The sequence below is a fragment of the Carettochelys insculpta genome, chromosome 12 (genome assembly GCF_033958435.1).
Source record: "Carettochelys insculpta isolate YL-2023 chromosome 12, ASM3395843v1, whole genome shotgun sequence".
NCBI classification, from domain to species: Eukaryota; Metazoa; Chordata; order Testudines; family Carettochelyidae; genus Carettochelys; species Carettochelys insculpta.
In genome coordinates this window covers 46,057,370-46,070,836 of record NC_134148.1, presented here as the reverse complement: position 1 = coordinate 46,070,836, position 13,467 = coordinate 46,057,370, and the positions used below count along the sequence as shown (strand labels likewise).

General features: G+C 51.4%; 1 protein-coding gene across 1 annotated transcript; it reads right to left on the bottom strand.

The window, feature by feature from the left end:
- Positions 1-1,030: 1,030 nt before the first annotated feature.
- MFAP1 (microfibril associated protein 1) lies at positions 1,031-12,027 on the bottom strand. The gene is made up of 9 exons (XM_075007089.1): positions 11,854-12,027; positions 11,525-11,744; positions 9,487-9,616; positions 5,931-6,118; positions 5,238-5,346; positions 5,000-5,160; positions 4,613-4,772; positions 2,022-2,111; positions 1,031-1,827 (listed from the first exon to the last, which is right to left on the bottom strand). Exons 1-9 carry the CDS (start codon positions 11,930-11,932, stop codon positions 1,645-1,647), a joined length of 1,320 nt encoding a protein of 439 aa, XP_074863190.1. The 5' UTR covers positions 11,933-12,027; the 3' UTR covers positions 1,031-1,644.
- Positions 12,028-13,467: the final 1,440 nt, after the last annotated feature.

Genomic DNA, 13,467 nt, shown 5'->3' with positions numbered 1-13,467 from the left:
GACCTCCCAAAAAGGGAGTGTGGAGGTAATATTCTCACCCTGCTAAATGGTTCTTTTATGTGAATTTCATTCCCCGTCTCCTTCGTGTTCCCATCCACCTAGGTCACGGGCTTGAGGTCCTAGCTAGCTTTCTAGGTCCATGTAGGGAGATTGTCTGAGCTCTGCTGTCTTCCATCTTTGCCCCATTAAGCCTAGCAGTTTCACTTAATATTGTCTTTCAGTTTTGTTGACTCTTATTCCCATGGTTTTGGGGCAGACTTTTTCTATATTATATGGGCCTGAAAGCCCAGAGGTGCTTTGTCTCTGATATGTCCTGAGTTAACTGAAGGGGATGTTCTACCTGAATCAGAGCAGGACTTTCTCCTGGTGAGTTGCTTGTCAGTGGTTTTAAGGCCTCACAGGCTGCTTTATCAGGCCCCACCACCTGACTGAAGCCCCTGGGGAAGCCTGGTTGTTACCAAAATAGGTAAGCAGCCCTGGCAGGGATCTTAAAGGCATGCTTGAGTTGAATGGTTAGAGGAAATAGTAGCTTCAACTTGTGCCCTGTTAGAGGGTCTTGCGTTCATCCTAGCTCCTAAGAGGGGCAGGGACCTCTCTAGTTGCAAAGTTTAGTGATACCTTCTTTAATAACTGTTGAAGGGAGGGAGCATCCCTTCTTTCTTCAACTGTGGCCAAAAACAGATCATGGGGAACTGGTATTTATTGCTTGCACTGCCAGCTTGGGTGTAAGACACCTGCACAGAAACTGCTTCTGGAGGAGACAGTGGGCTGCAGCTCTAATTGCCTAAAAGTGCAAGGATGAGGCATCAGCAAAGAATCCCTGCCAGGGCAAGCAGAAGCAGTGCTGGGTTACTCAGATGTAGGAGGCAGGCCAGGAGAGAACTGCTGTTGAGTCACCTCCTCACTCAGTTTGATCTGTGTCCCAGCAGCAGGTTTAGTGAGCTGAGCCAGAGTTCACCTACCCAACTCTGTAGCACAGGGAGAAGTGAGCCTCCTTTCAGCCATCCCCAAAGACCCACAGCACTGCCAGTTTTGTGAGAAAAACAGCTTTTAATCCAAACCCATATTGTATCTGGTAGAGCCCCATGCTCTACTGTCCAGGTATGGGACTTCCAGCCAAGCAGAGGGCTAGGCAAAAGGGATGGCAATGCCTCAGGTAGGGCAGAGCTGACTATCCCTGCTGTTCCAGGGGACAAATAGGGACTACCTTCCCAACAGGAAATGGGGTGTTTTGCAGAGATGGGGAGATGCTTTGGGAGCAGTCTGTAGGAACCTGCTGCTAGTTCCACGGGAACTGGGGGTTTGCTGCCCTCGGAGTGGGAATCTAGGAAGCTGTCTATTCCTTTACAGCTGGTGGGAGCAAAGCCCTTCAGCACTGGATCTGGCTGGCCTAGGCCAAGGCTGCACTTTTCTTCCAATTCCAGTTGAGCCAGGTCAAAAGCGTGAGCCCTTCCCTGGGGCCAGGTCAACAGGCAGGATGGTGAGAGCTCAGTGCCAGAGCACAAAGATGCAACCCCAGCTCAACAGATAGGAGAGCAAATTGGCCAGGCCAGGAGCACTTCCTGACCCAACGCTCACAACGTGTGGTAGACAAGTGCCGTTCTGCCCTACAGTCAATAGCACAACACTGTCCTGGGCATGCCTTTAGGTAGTTTTCCGCTTCTTGGCTGATGGTCTCTCAAAGACATCCCGCACCCCAGCTGCCTTCTGCTTGAAGAACTTTGTGTTCTGTGCGCTCTCCTGGCCCCAGGCAGAGTCAAAGGAGGTTGTGTCCTGATCCACCAGATGTGTATACTTGGTCCGCCCAGAGCGCCCAAAGTTTTTCACCTGGGGGGAAAAAAAAAAAAAAAAATCTATGCAGCAACACTGTCATGCAAGCAGAACTTCTCCCCTCCAAGTACACAGCACCACTGCCCCATTATGGACCAGGTCTCCATGTCACCCCAGCACACAGGTGCCCTCCAAGGTCCCACTAGCTTGAACCCCCCCTTTTCCCATGAGCTCATCTCCAGCACACACACCTGCATGACTTTCGGGAGGATGGTCTTGTTGAAGTGATCCTCCAGTGTAGGGGCGCTGAAGTCTCTCTTGTACACTTCCTCATCTTCATCCTACAGAGGGAAGGACAAGTGGCATCATTTACATCAAGCCCCCAAGGAACCAGGTAGGGATTGTATCGACACAGCAAAGCTGACGGAGTCCTGGTGACCACGCTCAGGGTTCCCTGCTTTGGTCAGAATCTGAAACTGGAGACAAATTCCATCTAGTCCATCCCTAGGGTCTAGAACATAATTACTCACAGTCCATATTTCAGGGCTTTGTTCAGATCTGGCAGAGGCACCAAGCAACAAACCCCCCATTCACCCTCTCTCTCCTGCCCTGGAGGATGAGCGTATAAGGGAAACATCCTAAGCCACACAAGACAACCAGCCACAAGCAGGTAGCCAGGGTTTCATCATCAGATTCAAGGCCTTTACTTCCAAGCTCACTTTTAGCTTTGACATCCAGCCATTGACCTGTTACTACTTTTGCTGCTAGACTGGGAGCCCATTGGTAATCTCTTTCTTAAATCAGACTCAAGTACCCTCCATGTTCTGCTGCAAGTGGGAGGGTGGGGAAGTGTGCAGACATTGCTCCTGGTCCCTTGAGCCTGGGGGCTTTGTGAATTTCAGGAGGGGCAGAAGGGCTGTCCTGCAGACAGCAGTAGTAGGGAACTGCCTATGAAATGATGGACAAAACTAGTTTTAACGATGTGATAGAAGTGACAGAACAGGCAACTTGAGTGGGCACTGACAGCTGTGACAAGCTTGCCTGGGAGCTGGCAGAAGGGCACCAGCAGAAGGATGCAGGGGGCAGGGAAAGGATTGTGGACCCAGCACTTTGTATGGGAGCAGGAGGCAGCATAGGGCCGCTGTCACTGCGGTGAAGTGGGAAGTGAGGACAGAGCCCAGCAGATGATGTGGAGGGAACAGCAGCAAGATCTAGTTGTATGGAACACATGGGGGGAGATGCACACCAACCCAGGTGATGGGCTTCAATGCCAGGGAACAAGGTTGAGGCCATAAGAGATCAAATGGTTATGAGCCATCCAGGTAGATCTGTCAGCCATTACTAGAGAGGTGCTAATGGATTCAGGAGAACAGCCACCAGCAGGTCAAGTGACAGTCAATTTCACTATCAAGAAAGTTTCTGGTGTTCAGCCTCCATCTCCCTTTATTTAGTATAGCCTCATCTTCAGCCCCGTGCTAAATCACCTCCCCCGTCAATCCATCACACACATTCCTGTGGCTTGCGGCCACTATGCAGTGGTACCCTTGAGTTCTTTCCTCTAAGCCAGAGGTTCCCAACCATTTCCAAGCGGGGACCCATTTTGACAATTCAGGAAGGCCTGGTAACCCAAAGCAATTCAAAAATGGGGGCTGGGGAGAGCAGTGCCGTAATAGCTAATTTTGCACCTGAGATGAATATAAAATTGGGCCCCTCATGTTTATATATTAATCGTTATTCCGTAAAGAAGGGAAAATACATTAATAAAAACACTTTATTATAGTAACAGAGAGAAAGCCGTGCTAGTCTATATACTATCAAAACAAAAAAGCAGTCCAGTAGCACTTTAAAGACTAACAAAATAATTTATTAGGCAGTGAGCTTTTGTGGGACAGATCCACTTCAGATCTCTTCTGGTATGGCTATGGTCTGAAGAAGTGGGTCTGTCCCATGAAAGCTCACCGCCTAAGAAATTATTTTGTTAGTCTTTAAAGTGCTACTGGACTGCTTTTGTTTTGACTGTTTATTATAGTTTATTTTATTATATACTTAATCTGAGTTATGGTGGGGGAAGACTCATCCTCAAACCACTCCCCCCTGCCCCGGCTTAAACCCCACACTCTGAGGTGGGAGGGGTTGGTGGGGAGTCACAAACAAAAACATGAAAGCTGAGAAATCAGCTACATAGAAGAGAAGAGGGACAAAAGAGACAGGTGTGTGTGACAATCACTGCCAGAGACTATGAAGTGGCTGGCCTGGGATCACTACAACTATCAAGGACATGGACACTCCTGCCTTATGCATTACAAAGACTGCTTCCAACTTTCTTTTTCACTGGGGGCCACATGGCAATTTTTTAAATGTTCCAGGAGCTGGACACAAAATAGCCCCGAGCTGCCATCACCACCACCACCACATCCCCCAGCAGCCCCAAACTGTTCCCAGACTTAGACACTCCCTCTCCTCCCCTAGCCTCTTCATGGGGCTGCTAGGCTGGGTGGCTCCCCCAGCCCTCCTGCTAACAGTTGTTAAAACCAGTTAACTCAAGTGTTAAGCTTTCAAGCATAAGGTAATTGCTATCTCTAGTGATAGAGATAACTGTCCTCTCCAGCAGCTCTCTATTGCTAGATATCTGCCTGAGGCAGCAGTGTTAAGAAACTGCCCATGGCTTCTTTAACAGCCATATGCTGCTGGGAACTGCCCAGCTGGCAACCTTTAACAAATCTAATGGCAACCCATGTTTGGGTCCTGACCCACAGGTTGCGAATCCCTGCTCTAAACCAACCCTGAGGCACCCAGAACTGAATGCACTGTTCCAGATGTGGCTGCCCTTAGAATCACTCACCATGAAGAAGGCTCCACGGTGATAGTACTTCTGCAGGAACTTGTATTTGCCCTTCACTGCCTTGTTGGTGATGACCTTGCCATTGGCTCGGAGCTCGGCGCGTCGCTCCTCCTCGGTCAGGTTCCGCATGCGCTCAATCTCGGCCTTCTCCTTCTCCATTCTGTGCAGGAGGCACAAAGCCCATCAGAGCCACACCACTCGCCCAAGGTAGGACAGAAAGCTCATCCCACTCACATCCCTGGCCAGAGAGTCCAGCTCCAAGATGCCATTCAAGCCCTTGCACCCCACAATGCCCTCAGTTCTGCCATGGGGGAATGGGAAGTGGAAAATGCTGTCTGCTGGGCCAGGCACTAGAGACACTCTGGCCCAAGCTGTGGCAGCACTTACGCCTCTCGCTCCTCACGGTCCCGTTTGATGCGCTTCAGCTCCCGCACCTTCCAGGACTCATACTCCTCCTCATCATTCTCATCATCTGTGTCAAGCGCTTCCAGTGCAGCCAGTGAGCGTTTGTTCTCCTCCAGCTCCTTCTTGGTCTCCTCCTCCACAATCTGCAGAGAGGACCGAGCTGAGGCAGCCTGCCCTTTCCCTCCCACAGACATGCTGCCCAACGGTCAGACCCCAGTACCTTCAGTGTGTACTTCCGCCTCTCCTCGGCCAGCCGCTTGGCCTCCTGCTCCAACTCCTTCTGTTTCATGGCCTCTGCTTCTCGTTCCTGGACTGTAACTCGATCCTTCCTGGAACAGAGAGGCCATCGCAGGCTTCTGTCCCACTCCTACTGCACCTGCCCACTCTTTCAGTGTCCCATGCCAGCCCTGGCTATTTCACGCTCTGCAGTCAGTGTCTCCCTGGCACCCTCCCCCGGCAGGTGCTGCTCTAGGCACACCTGCTTCACTTCCGGAGTGGCACCTCACACTCCCAGATCTGTTGTGGGGAAAGAACCCTTTCCGGTGGCACCTGTACTTCACTGCCAAGTGACCCCCACCCAAAAGTAACAGCTGGCACCACAAAGACTCTGGCCCCATCCAGCGTGTGTGCCCTGCAGATTCAGACCTCTAAACCAGCAACTGCAATCAGTCATTGCAGGGTGCTCCACTACACAGGCAAAGGCGGCACGGCTGAGCCAAGCCAGCACCTGACCAGCAGACTCACTCTCAGGCGCTATTAGCATGTGCACCAGTTGCTTTCCCAGATGTGCAGTGCCTGGAACGCCAGCACCGCCGTCCCATGGACGGCTACACACTGTCCATCTCTCTGGCATTCTGCCCGCGCGCAGGTGTGAGCCAGTCCTCCCCCCAGGACAGCAAGGGGCGTCACTTACTTTCGGATGAAGACAGGTTTGAGGCGTGGCTCCATTTCATCCTCACTGTCTGTGTACTCCTCATACTCCGACTCAGATTCAGACTCCTCCCCGGACCTGCCTTCATCCTCCACTTCCATCACCTCCATCTCCTCGTTCTTCCTCTCCTGCGCTCGCTGGCGCATCATCCCACGACGACGCTCAATCTCCTAATTGACATACACACCAAACCAGCAGGATTCAGCAAAACTGTTCTTCTGTTTGCCCCCATTTTCTTGCAGGGGAGCAGGGAAAGATGTTTGCCCCAGGCACAGCCTGCGGGGGCAGAGGCCATTCAGTGCCTTCACACAGTGGGCGAAAGAGATGGAGTTTATTGGTGTTAACAGCATTGACTCCTTGTTCCACAGAAGCCAGACCTGGATCCACCAATCTGCATACCTCACTGTGTGCATTAGAGGGAGCTTCTGCCATGGTGCCCTCCCCACAGCAAAGCCAGTGATGAGACATCTGTATGTAAGAGCTGCCATTCTGGACCAGTCCAGACCAGCAGTCCATGCTGGCCAGTATCCTGTCTGACAGTGGCTTGTATCAGAGCTTCAGGGAGTGTGTGGGACAGGGCAGCTTTGGAGAGAGCCACCCATCTTCCCCACCCTCTTTACAGCAGTTGGAGGTTTACAGTCACCCAGAGCAAGGGACTGCATCCCTTACCATCATGGCTAATAGCCACTGATACCTTCATGTAGGGTGGTGTACTTAGGGTTTTTAAAACCCAGTTTTGTTTCTGGCCTTCACAACGTCCAATGTCAGCAAGTTCCAACGCTTCCCTGTGCACTAAGTGAAAAAGTAGTTCATGTTGTGTGTAGGAAGTGTTCTGCCTCTTAATTCCATAAGCTGTTTGTGCTAGCCTAAAGGGTAGAAAATGCTTCTCTAGTCACTCCCTCCACACCATTTGTGATTATGGACCATAAGCACATCCCTTGATCATCTCTTTTCTAACTTAGCAGCCCAAATCTTTTTAGTCTCCTTTTGTTTGGAAACAGGTCTATATCCTTGATGCTTAAGAGCCTTTTGTAGATGGACTCTGTCCTGAGATGGGCAAAAAGAACTATCCACAGTATACCAGCATTTGTGAGTATACCAGCATTTGTGTAGTGGCTTTATGATATTTTTCTGTCTTACCTACTCCATGCCTAATAGTTCCTCACATTCTGGTCTAACTACAGACCAGTCAGCTTAACTACTGGGCCAGGAAAGATAAAGGAGCAAATAAGAAATCCATTTGCAATCATCTGGAAGATAATAAGGTGATAAGTAACAGCATGGATTTGTAAAGAGTAAATCACGTGAAACCCACCTGATAGCTTTCTTTGATAAGATAAACAAGCCCTGTGGTTAAGGGGGAAGCAATAAATGTGATATACCTAGGCTTTAGTAAAGCATTTGATACCATCTTACATGACCTCCTTATAAACAAACTAGGGAAATACAATCTAGATGAGGATACTATAGTGGAGGAGCATAACTGGATAGCCATTCCCAGGGAGTAGTTATCAATGGTTTGCAGTCATACCAGAAGGCATAACAAGTGGGGTTCTGCAAGAATCCTTTTTGGGACTGGTTCAGTTCGATATCTTCATCATTGATTTCAATAATGGCATAGAGATTAGGCTTATAAAGTTTGCAGATAATACCAAGCTGAGAGGAGCTACAAGTGCTTTGGAAGATAGCATTAGAATTCAAAATGATCTGGACAAACCAGAGAAATGGTCTCTCAGTATCACAGAGCACTAGAACCGAAAGAGACCTCGAGAGGTAATCAAGTCCTGTCCCCTGAGAAGAGATGATGAAATTCAATAAGGACAAATGCAAACTACTCCTCTTAGGAAGGAACAATCATATAAAATGGGAAAAGGCTGTCTAGGAAGGAGCACAGTAAACTCCCAAGATATGCGCAACCAAGTTGAGGTTAAGGCAACTGCCGCCCAACAGAAGTGGGGAAAACCGTTCCTGTCAGGGACAGCAACTGAGAGTCAGGCTGCCATCCCTGATAGGAGCAGGGAAACTACTCCTGTCAGGGGTGGCAGTCAGGTTCCTGGCTCTCCTCTGCTGGTGAGATCCGGGAAACTGTCCAGCACATTGCCGGTCAGTTTCCCAGGTCCCACAAGTCTGGTTCCCTGCTCCCCGCTGCTCCAGGTTAACTCCTTGAGTTACCTGAAAATTCAACTTACAGAGGGTTGCCAAGAACACAACCTTTGTATAAGTCGGGGGCCTACTGTACTGCACAGAAAGGAATCTAGGGGCTATATTTAGTTTGTGGCCCACTATGAGTTAACAGTGTGACACTTGCAAAAAAGCAAACATTCTGGGACGTATTAACCGTGTTGTAAGTACGACACCAGACATAATTCTTCCACTCTACCCTGTGCTGATAGTGCTCCAGTTGGCGCACAGTGTCCAGTTCTGGAGGTCACGTTTCAAGAAAGAATGCAGGCAAACTGGAGAAGATCCACAGAAGAGCAACAAAAATGATTAAAGGTCAGGAAAACATGTCCCATGAGGGAAGCTAGGTTTGTTTAGTCTGGAAAAGAGCAGACAAAGAGGACATGACAAGAAGAATGAAGAAAAAAATTATCCTTAATCTCTGATGATAGAGCAAGGAATTCTGGGCATACATTGCAGGAAGGAAGTTTTAGATGAGATGTTAGGAAAACTACCCCAATAAGAAGCTAAGCTCTGGAATGAATTGGCTGGGGAGATTATGGGAAATCCATTATTAGAGATTTTTAAGAGCAGGTTAAACACACACCTGTTAGGGTGGTCTTGGTGCTTGGTCCTGCCACAAGTGCAAGGGCCTGGATTTGATGACCTCTCGAGGTTCCTTCCTGTTCTAGTGTTCTATCATTCTGTTTGCTTCTTTGGCCACAGATGTGGTCTGAGATGAAATTTTCAGAGAACAAACCCCAAGGTCTCCAAGTTTTTGAATGGTAACAGCTAATTTAAAGTTCATTATTACATGTGTAAATTAGGAATTTTTTTCAACGTGCATTACAGCTTGCACTTGTCAGTTGCTGAATAAGTTCTGCCATTTTGTTGCCCAATCACCAGTTTTGTGAAGTCCCCTTGTAACGCTTCGCAATCAGTTCTGTACAGAATTGTTCAGAATAATTAAGTATCCTCTGAAAAATTTGACACGTCACTTGCTCTTTCCTTTATCAGATTATTAAAGAATATGTTGAACTGCACACAACCCAGTACAGATGTTTGAGGAAACAACATTATTGAGCTCCCTACAGTATGGGAGCTGAGCATTTATTCCTACCCTTTGTTTCTTATTTTTTAATCAGTTACTGATCAGTGGGATCCTTCTTATCCTATGAAACCCAAATGGTGAGTCAAGACCATCTGTAGACCAACCTTTAACCTTTTTCAGATGTGTCCAGGTATTAGCCAGTCCCATCTGCCCATAGATCTGGTATTGCCTCAAGCTGCAGAAAGCCAGACCCCACCTTCTGGAAACTCAGCTGAGCGCACCTGGGAAATGGGTGCTTGCAGCACATTTGCATCGGTCTGCACATACCTCATCATCAATTTCTTCCTCCTCCTCCTCACTGGTATCCTCCCGTTCCATGTGCCAGGCATCTCCCTCCACCTCTGAGTCACTTTCTCCAACCACTTCTGGCTCCACAATTTTGCGGTGCCTTGCCAGTCTATGCACAGACACCACAGTTAACATTTCACAGCAATTCAACTGCCATAAAGCAATGACCATAGGCCATGGCCTATCTAAACGCTCTAGGGAACTTAAAACTGAAGTCCCCACACATACACATCCAAGTCAACCAGAAATTCTCAACAATTCCAACCCCACAATGGCCCTGTCGTGACTCTCCAGACCCCAATATTACAGCTCCAGTACTCACACCAAAGGTGCAGCTCAACATGCCACACTGAACATGTCTTAATTTCAAATATACAAATAACTAAAAAAACATGGGCAGACCCACCCATGTCCTAAATATAATCATAGTTCTTAGGAACATGATGTTACAGTATAAACCAAGGATTACTCTAATTGACAATTTCAGCACTTGGGCTGTGGTCAGAACTATGGCAGCAGAGTTTGGAAAAAGTAACATTTCTTCTCAGAAGGTTGGTTTAAACTTTACCTGATGCCATTTAAGATGCAGTACGTGGATTTCTTAGAAACAGACACTCTGGTTCATTCGATTACAGAAAATGCAGATTTCACTGGTATCCTGCTTTTTTGTTAACAATTATACAGATTAAGGCAACATTAGAACTAACCCAATGACTCCTAACAGGTATGACTTAGGGTACGTCTACACTACAGCGTTACTCTGGAATAGTTTATTCCAGCGTTGTTATTCCAAAGTAAGATATTCTGGAATAACACGTCCACACTATAGGGAAGCCCCAAAATAAGCAAAACTTACTCCGAAATAGCGTGTCCACATACACAGTAGAGCCTAATTCAGATTAGAACCCCTGGAATCACTGTTTTCAGGGTCTCTAATCCAAAATACTAGATCTACACGGCGGCATTATTTCAGAAGAAGCTATTCTGTAATGGCTTATTTCAAAACAGCTCCTATTCCTGGTGTACACAGCCCCTATTCCAATATATCTATTTTGAAATAGGTGCTATTCCTCATAGAATGAGGTTTACAACTTGAAATAAGCCATCCACTATTTCAAAATCATTTCAAAATAGCAGTTGAGTTGTGCAGACGCTCCTAAATTCATTTGGGAATAGTGGCTGTTATTCCAAAATAACCTTCCTGTGCAAACACACCCTTACTGACTAGAGGTGAATTAAATAAAACCTTACTCATAAAAAATTACTTGTGATAACGCATAAAGCTGTTTTTCCACATTATACTTCTCAATTTAAGATGTAGGAAGAATAGAAAAGGTTATACTCCTGAAAAATTCATTCCCTACAATTGACTCAACCAAGGTACAGATAACATTTTAAAAAAACACCTCTTTTCATGTATTTCTGCATACGTTCAATTTTTATTTACACAGTGCTCTGAAAAGTATTTTGGCAGAATCAGCTCCAAAGGGTAAATTTTTTCACAGAGAGAAACTCTGCTGAGAACATAACAAAGGTGACTGTAAAGCCACAGCTCTCAGTGTGTATCAGCGCAGGTGAGCATAGTTTTTCTGAACAAACCTATATCTACACTACACAGCTTTCTGGGACACAGTTGTGTCACCAGAAGTCGGGCAGCGTAAAACTCTGATTGTTGGCATCTTTCCCCACTTAAAAACTTCCACTCCCTATTAACAGCATTTGCTTTGCCAGCAGCAAAGCACACGGTTGCCTGTAAGTTATGTCTCTACTTGCACTTAATCGACAAAACTTTCAGCATTCACAGGTGTTTAAACACCCCTCCAGGGAACCACAAAGTTTTACCGTGGCCAGTGAATGTGTGAACACCACTTCTGTCAGCAAGACTGCTCTGCTGCAGACAAACAAAACCCCTCAGTGTGGGTGGGAGTATCTTACTGACAAAAGTGCTGACCGACAGTTGTCGCTCAGTTACCAGTGCAGACAAAGCCCGAGGCAGGGCTGTCAGGCAGCGGCTCACCTCTCCTCTACATCCTCGTTAATGCGGTTCTGCAAGCGCCGCAGACGGGGGTCACTAGCCAAGTCCTCCTCCTGCTCCTCGGGCTCCAGCTCCTGCTCCTTCGCCTTCTTAATGAACTGGAACTCCTCATCCTCCTCATCCGAGGACTCCATGGGCGCGTAGTCCGGCCGCTTCCCCGAGACATAGCGCTTCACCTTCACCTTCTCCATGGAGATCTCCCCTGCGCGAGGGAGGGAAGAGCGGGTTACCAGAGCCCGGCGCCCAGGCAACCGCGGCGCCCAGCCCGGGGGACGCCCCGCACCGCCCCGCACCGCCCGGCCCGCTCTCACCCTTCTCGTTGCGGACGGGCACGGCACCCGCCGTGGACTGGATCGGCGGCTGCTTCATCAGGGCGCTGGGGACAGACATGATGGCGGCAGCGGCGGCTTCTAGGCCAAACCGGGGACCACCAACAGGAACAACAGCCGCGGCCAACCGCTGACCTGAACCGGAAGCACACTAACACGGCCCCGCCCGAGACCCGGAACCGGAAAGTCCCTTCGCTCGCGCGCGTACATACCTCGCCGGAATTACGTCACAGTGGGGGGGAGGGGAGAGGGGGGAGGATAGAGTTTCCGAGATCCGAGAAAAGGCTGCCTCGCGCCGCGGGGCTTGTGGGAAGGTGGGGGCGGGGGGCGGGGTTGTGATGAGGGCGAGTTACGCGCTCCTCGCTCGCGAGGGTAGCAGAGAACTGTGGAAGTGGGACGGGCGGCGGGGGGGACTGACGGGGGGGGGGGCGCAGTGGGACTTACCCGCGGGGGCCGTGCGGCGGGGGGTTGGGGGGCGCAGTGGGACTGACCCGCGGGGGCCGTACGGGGGGGTTGGGGGGCGCAGTGGGACTGACCCAGGGGGGCCGTGCGGCGGGGGGTTGGGGGGCGCAGTGGGACTGACCCAGGGGGGCCGTGCGGCGGGGGGTTGGGGGGCGCAGTGGGACTGACCCGCGGGGGCCGTACGGGGGGGTTGGGGGGCGCAGTGGGACTGACCCGCGGGGGCCGTACGGGGGGGTTGGGGGGCGCAGTGGGACTGACCCAGGGGGGCCGTGCGGCGGGGGGTTGGGGGGCGCAGTGGGACTGACCCGCGGGGGCCGTACGGGGGGGGTTGGGGGGCGCAGTGGGACTGACCCGCGGGGGCCGTACGGGGGGGTTGGGGGGCGCAGTGGGACTGACCCAGGGGGGCCGTGCGGCGGGGGGTTGGGGGGCACAGTGGGACTGACCCAGGGGGGCCGTGCGGCGGGGGGTTGGGGGGCGCAGTGGGACTGACCCGCGGGGGCCGTACGGGGGGGGTTGGGGGGCGCAGTGGGACTGACCCGCGGGGGCCGTACGGGGGGGTTGGGGGGCGCAGTGGGACTGACCCAGGGGGGCCGTGCGGCGGGGGGTTGGGGGGCACAGTGGGACTGACCCAGGGGGGCCGTGCGGCGGGGGGTTGGGGGGCGCAGTGGGACTGACCCGCGGGGGCCGTACGGGGGGGGTTGGGGGGCGCAGTGGGACTGACCCGCGGGGGCCGTACGGGGGGGTTGGGGGGCGCAGTGGGACTGACCCAGGGGGGCCGTGCGGCGGGGGGTTGGGGGGCACAGTGGGACTGACCCGCGGGGGCCGTACGGGGGGGGTTGGGGGGCGCAGTGGGACTGACCCGCGGGGGCCGTACGGGGGGGTTGGGGGGCGCAGTGGGACTGACCCAGGGGGGCCGTGCGGCGGGGGGTTGGGGGGCACAGTGGGACTGACCCAGGGGGGCCGTGCGGCGGGGGGTTGGGGGGCGCAGTGGGACTGACCCGCGGGGGCCGTACGGGGGGGGTTGGGGGGCGCAGTGGGACTGACCCGCGGGGGCCGTACGGGGGGGTTGGGGGGCGCAGTGGGACTGACCCAGGGGGGCCGTGCGGCGGGGGGTTGGGGGGCACAGTGGGACTG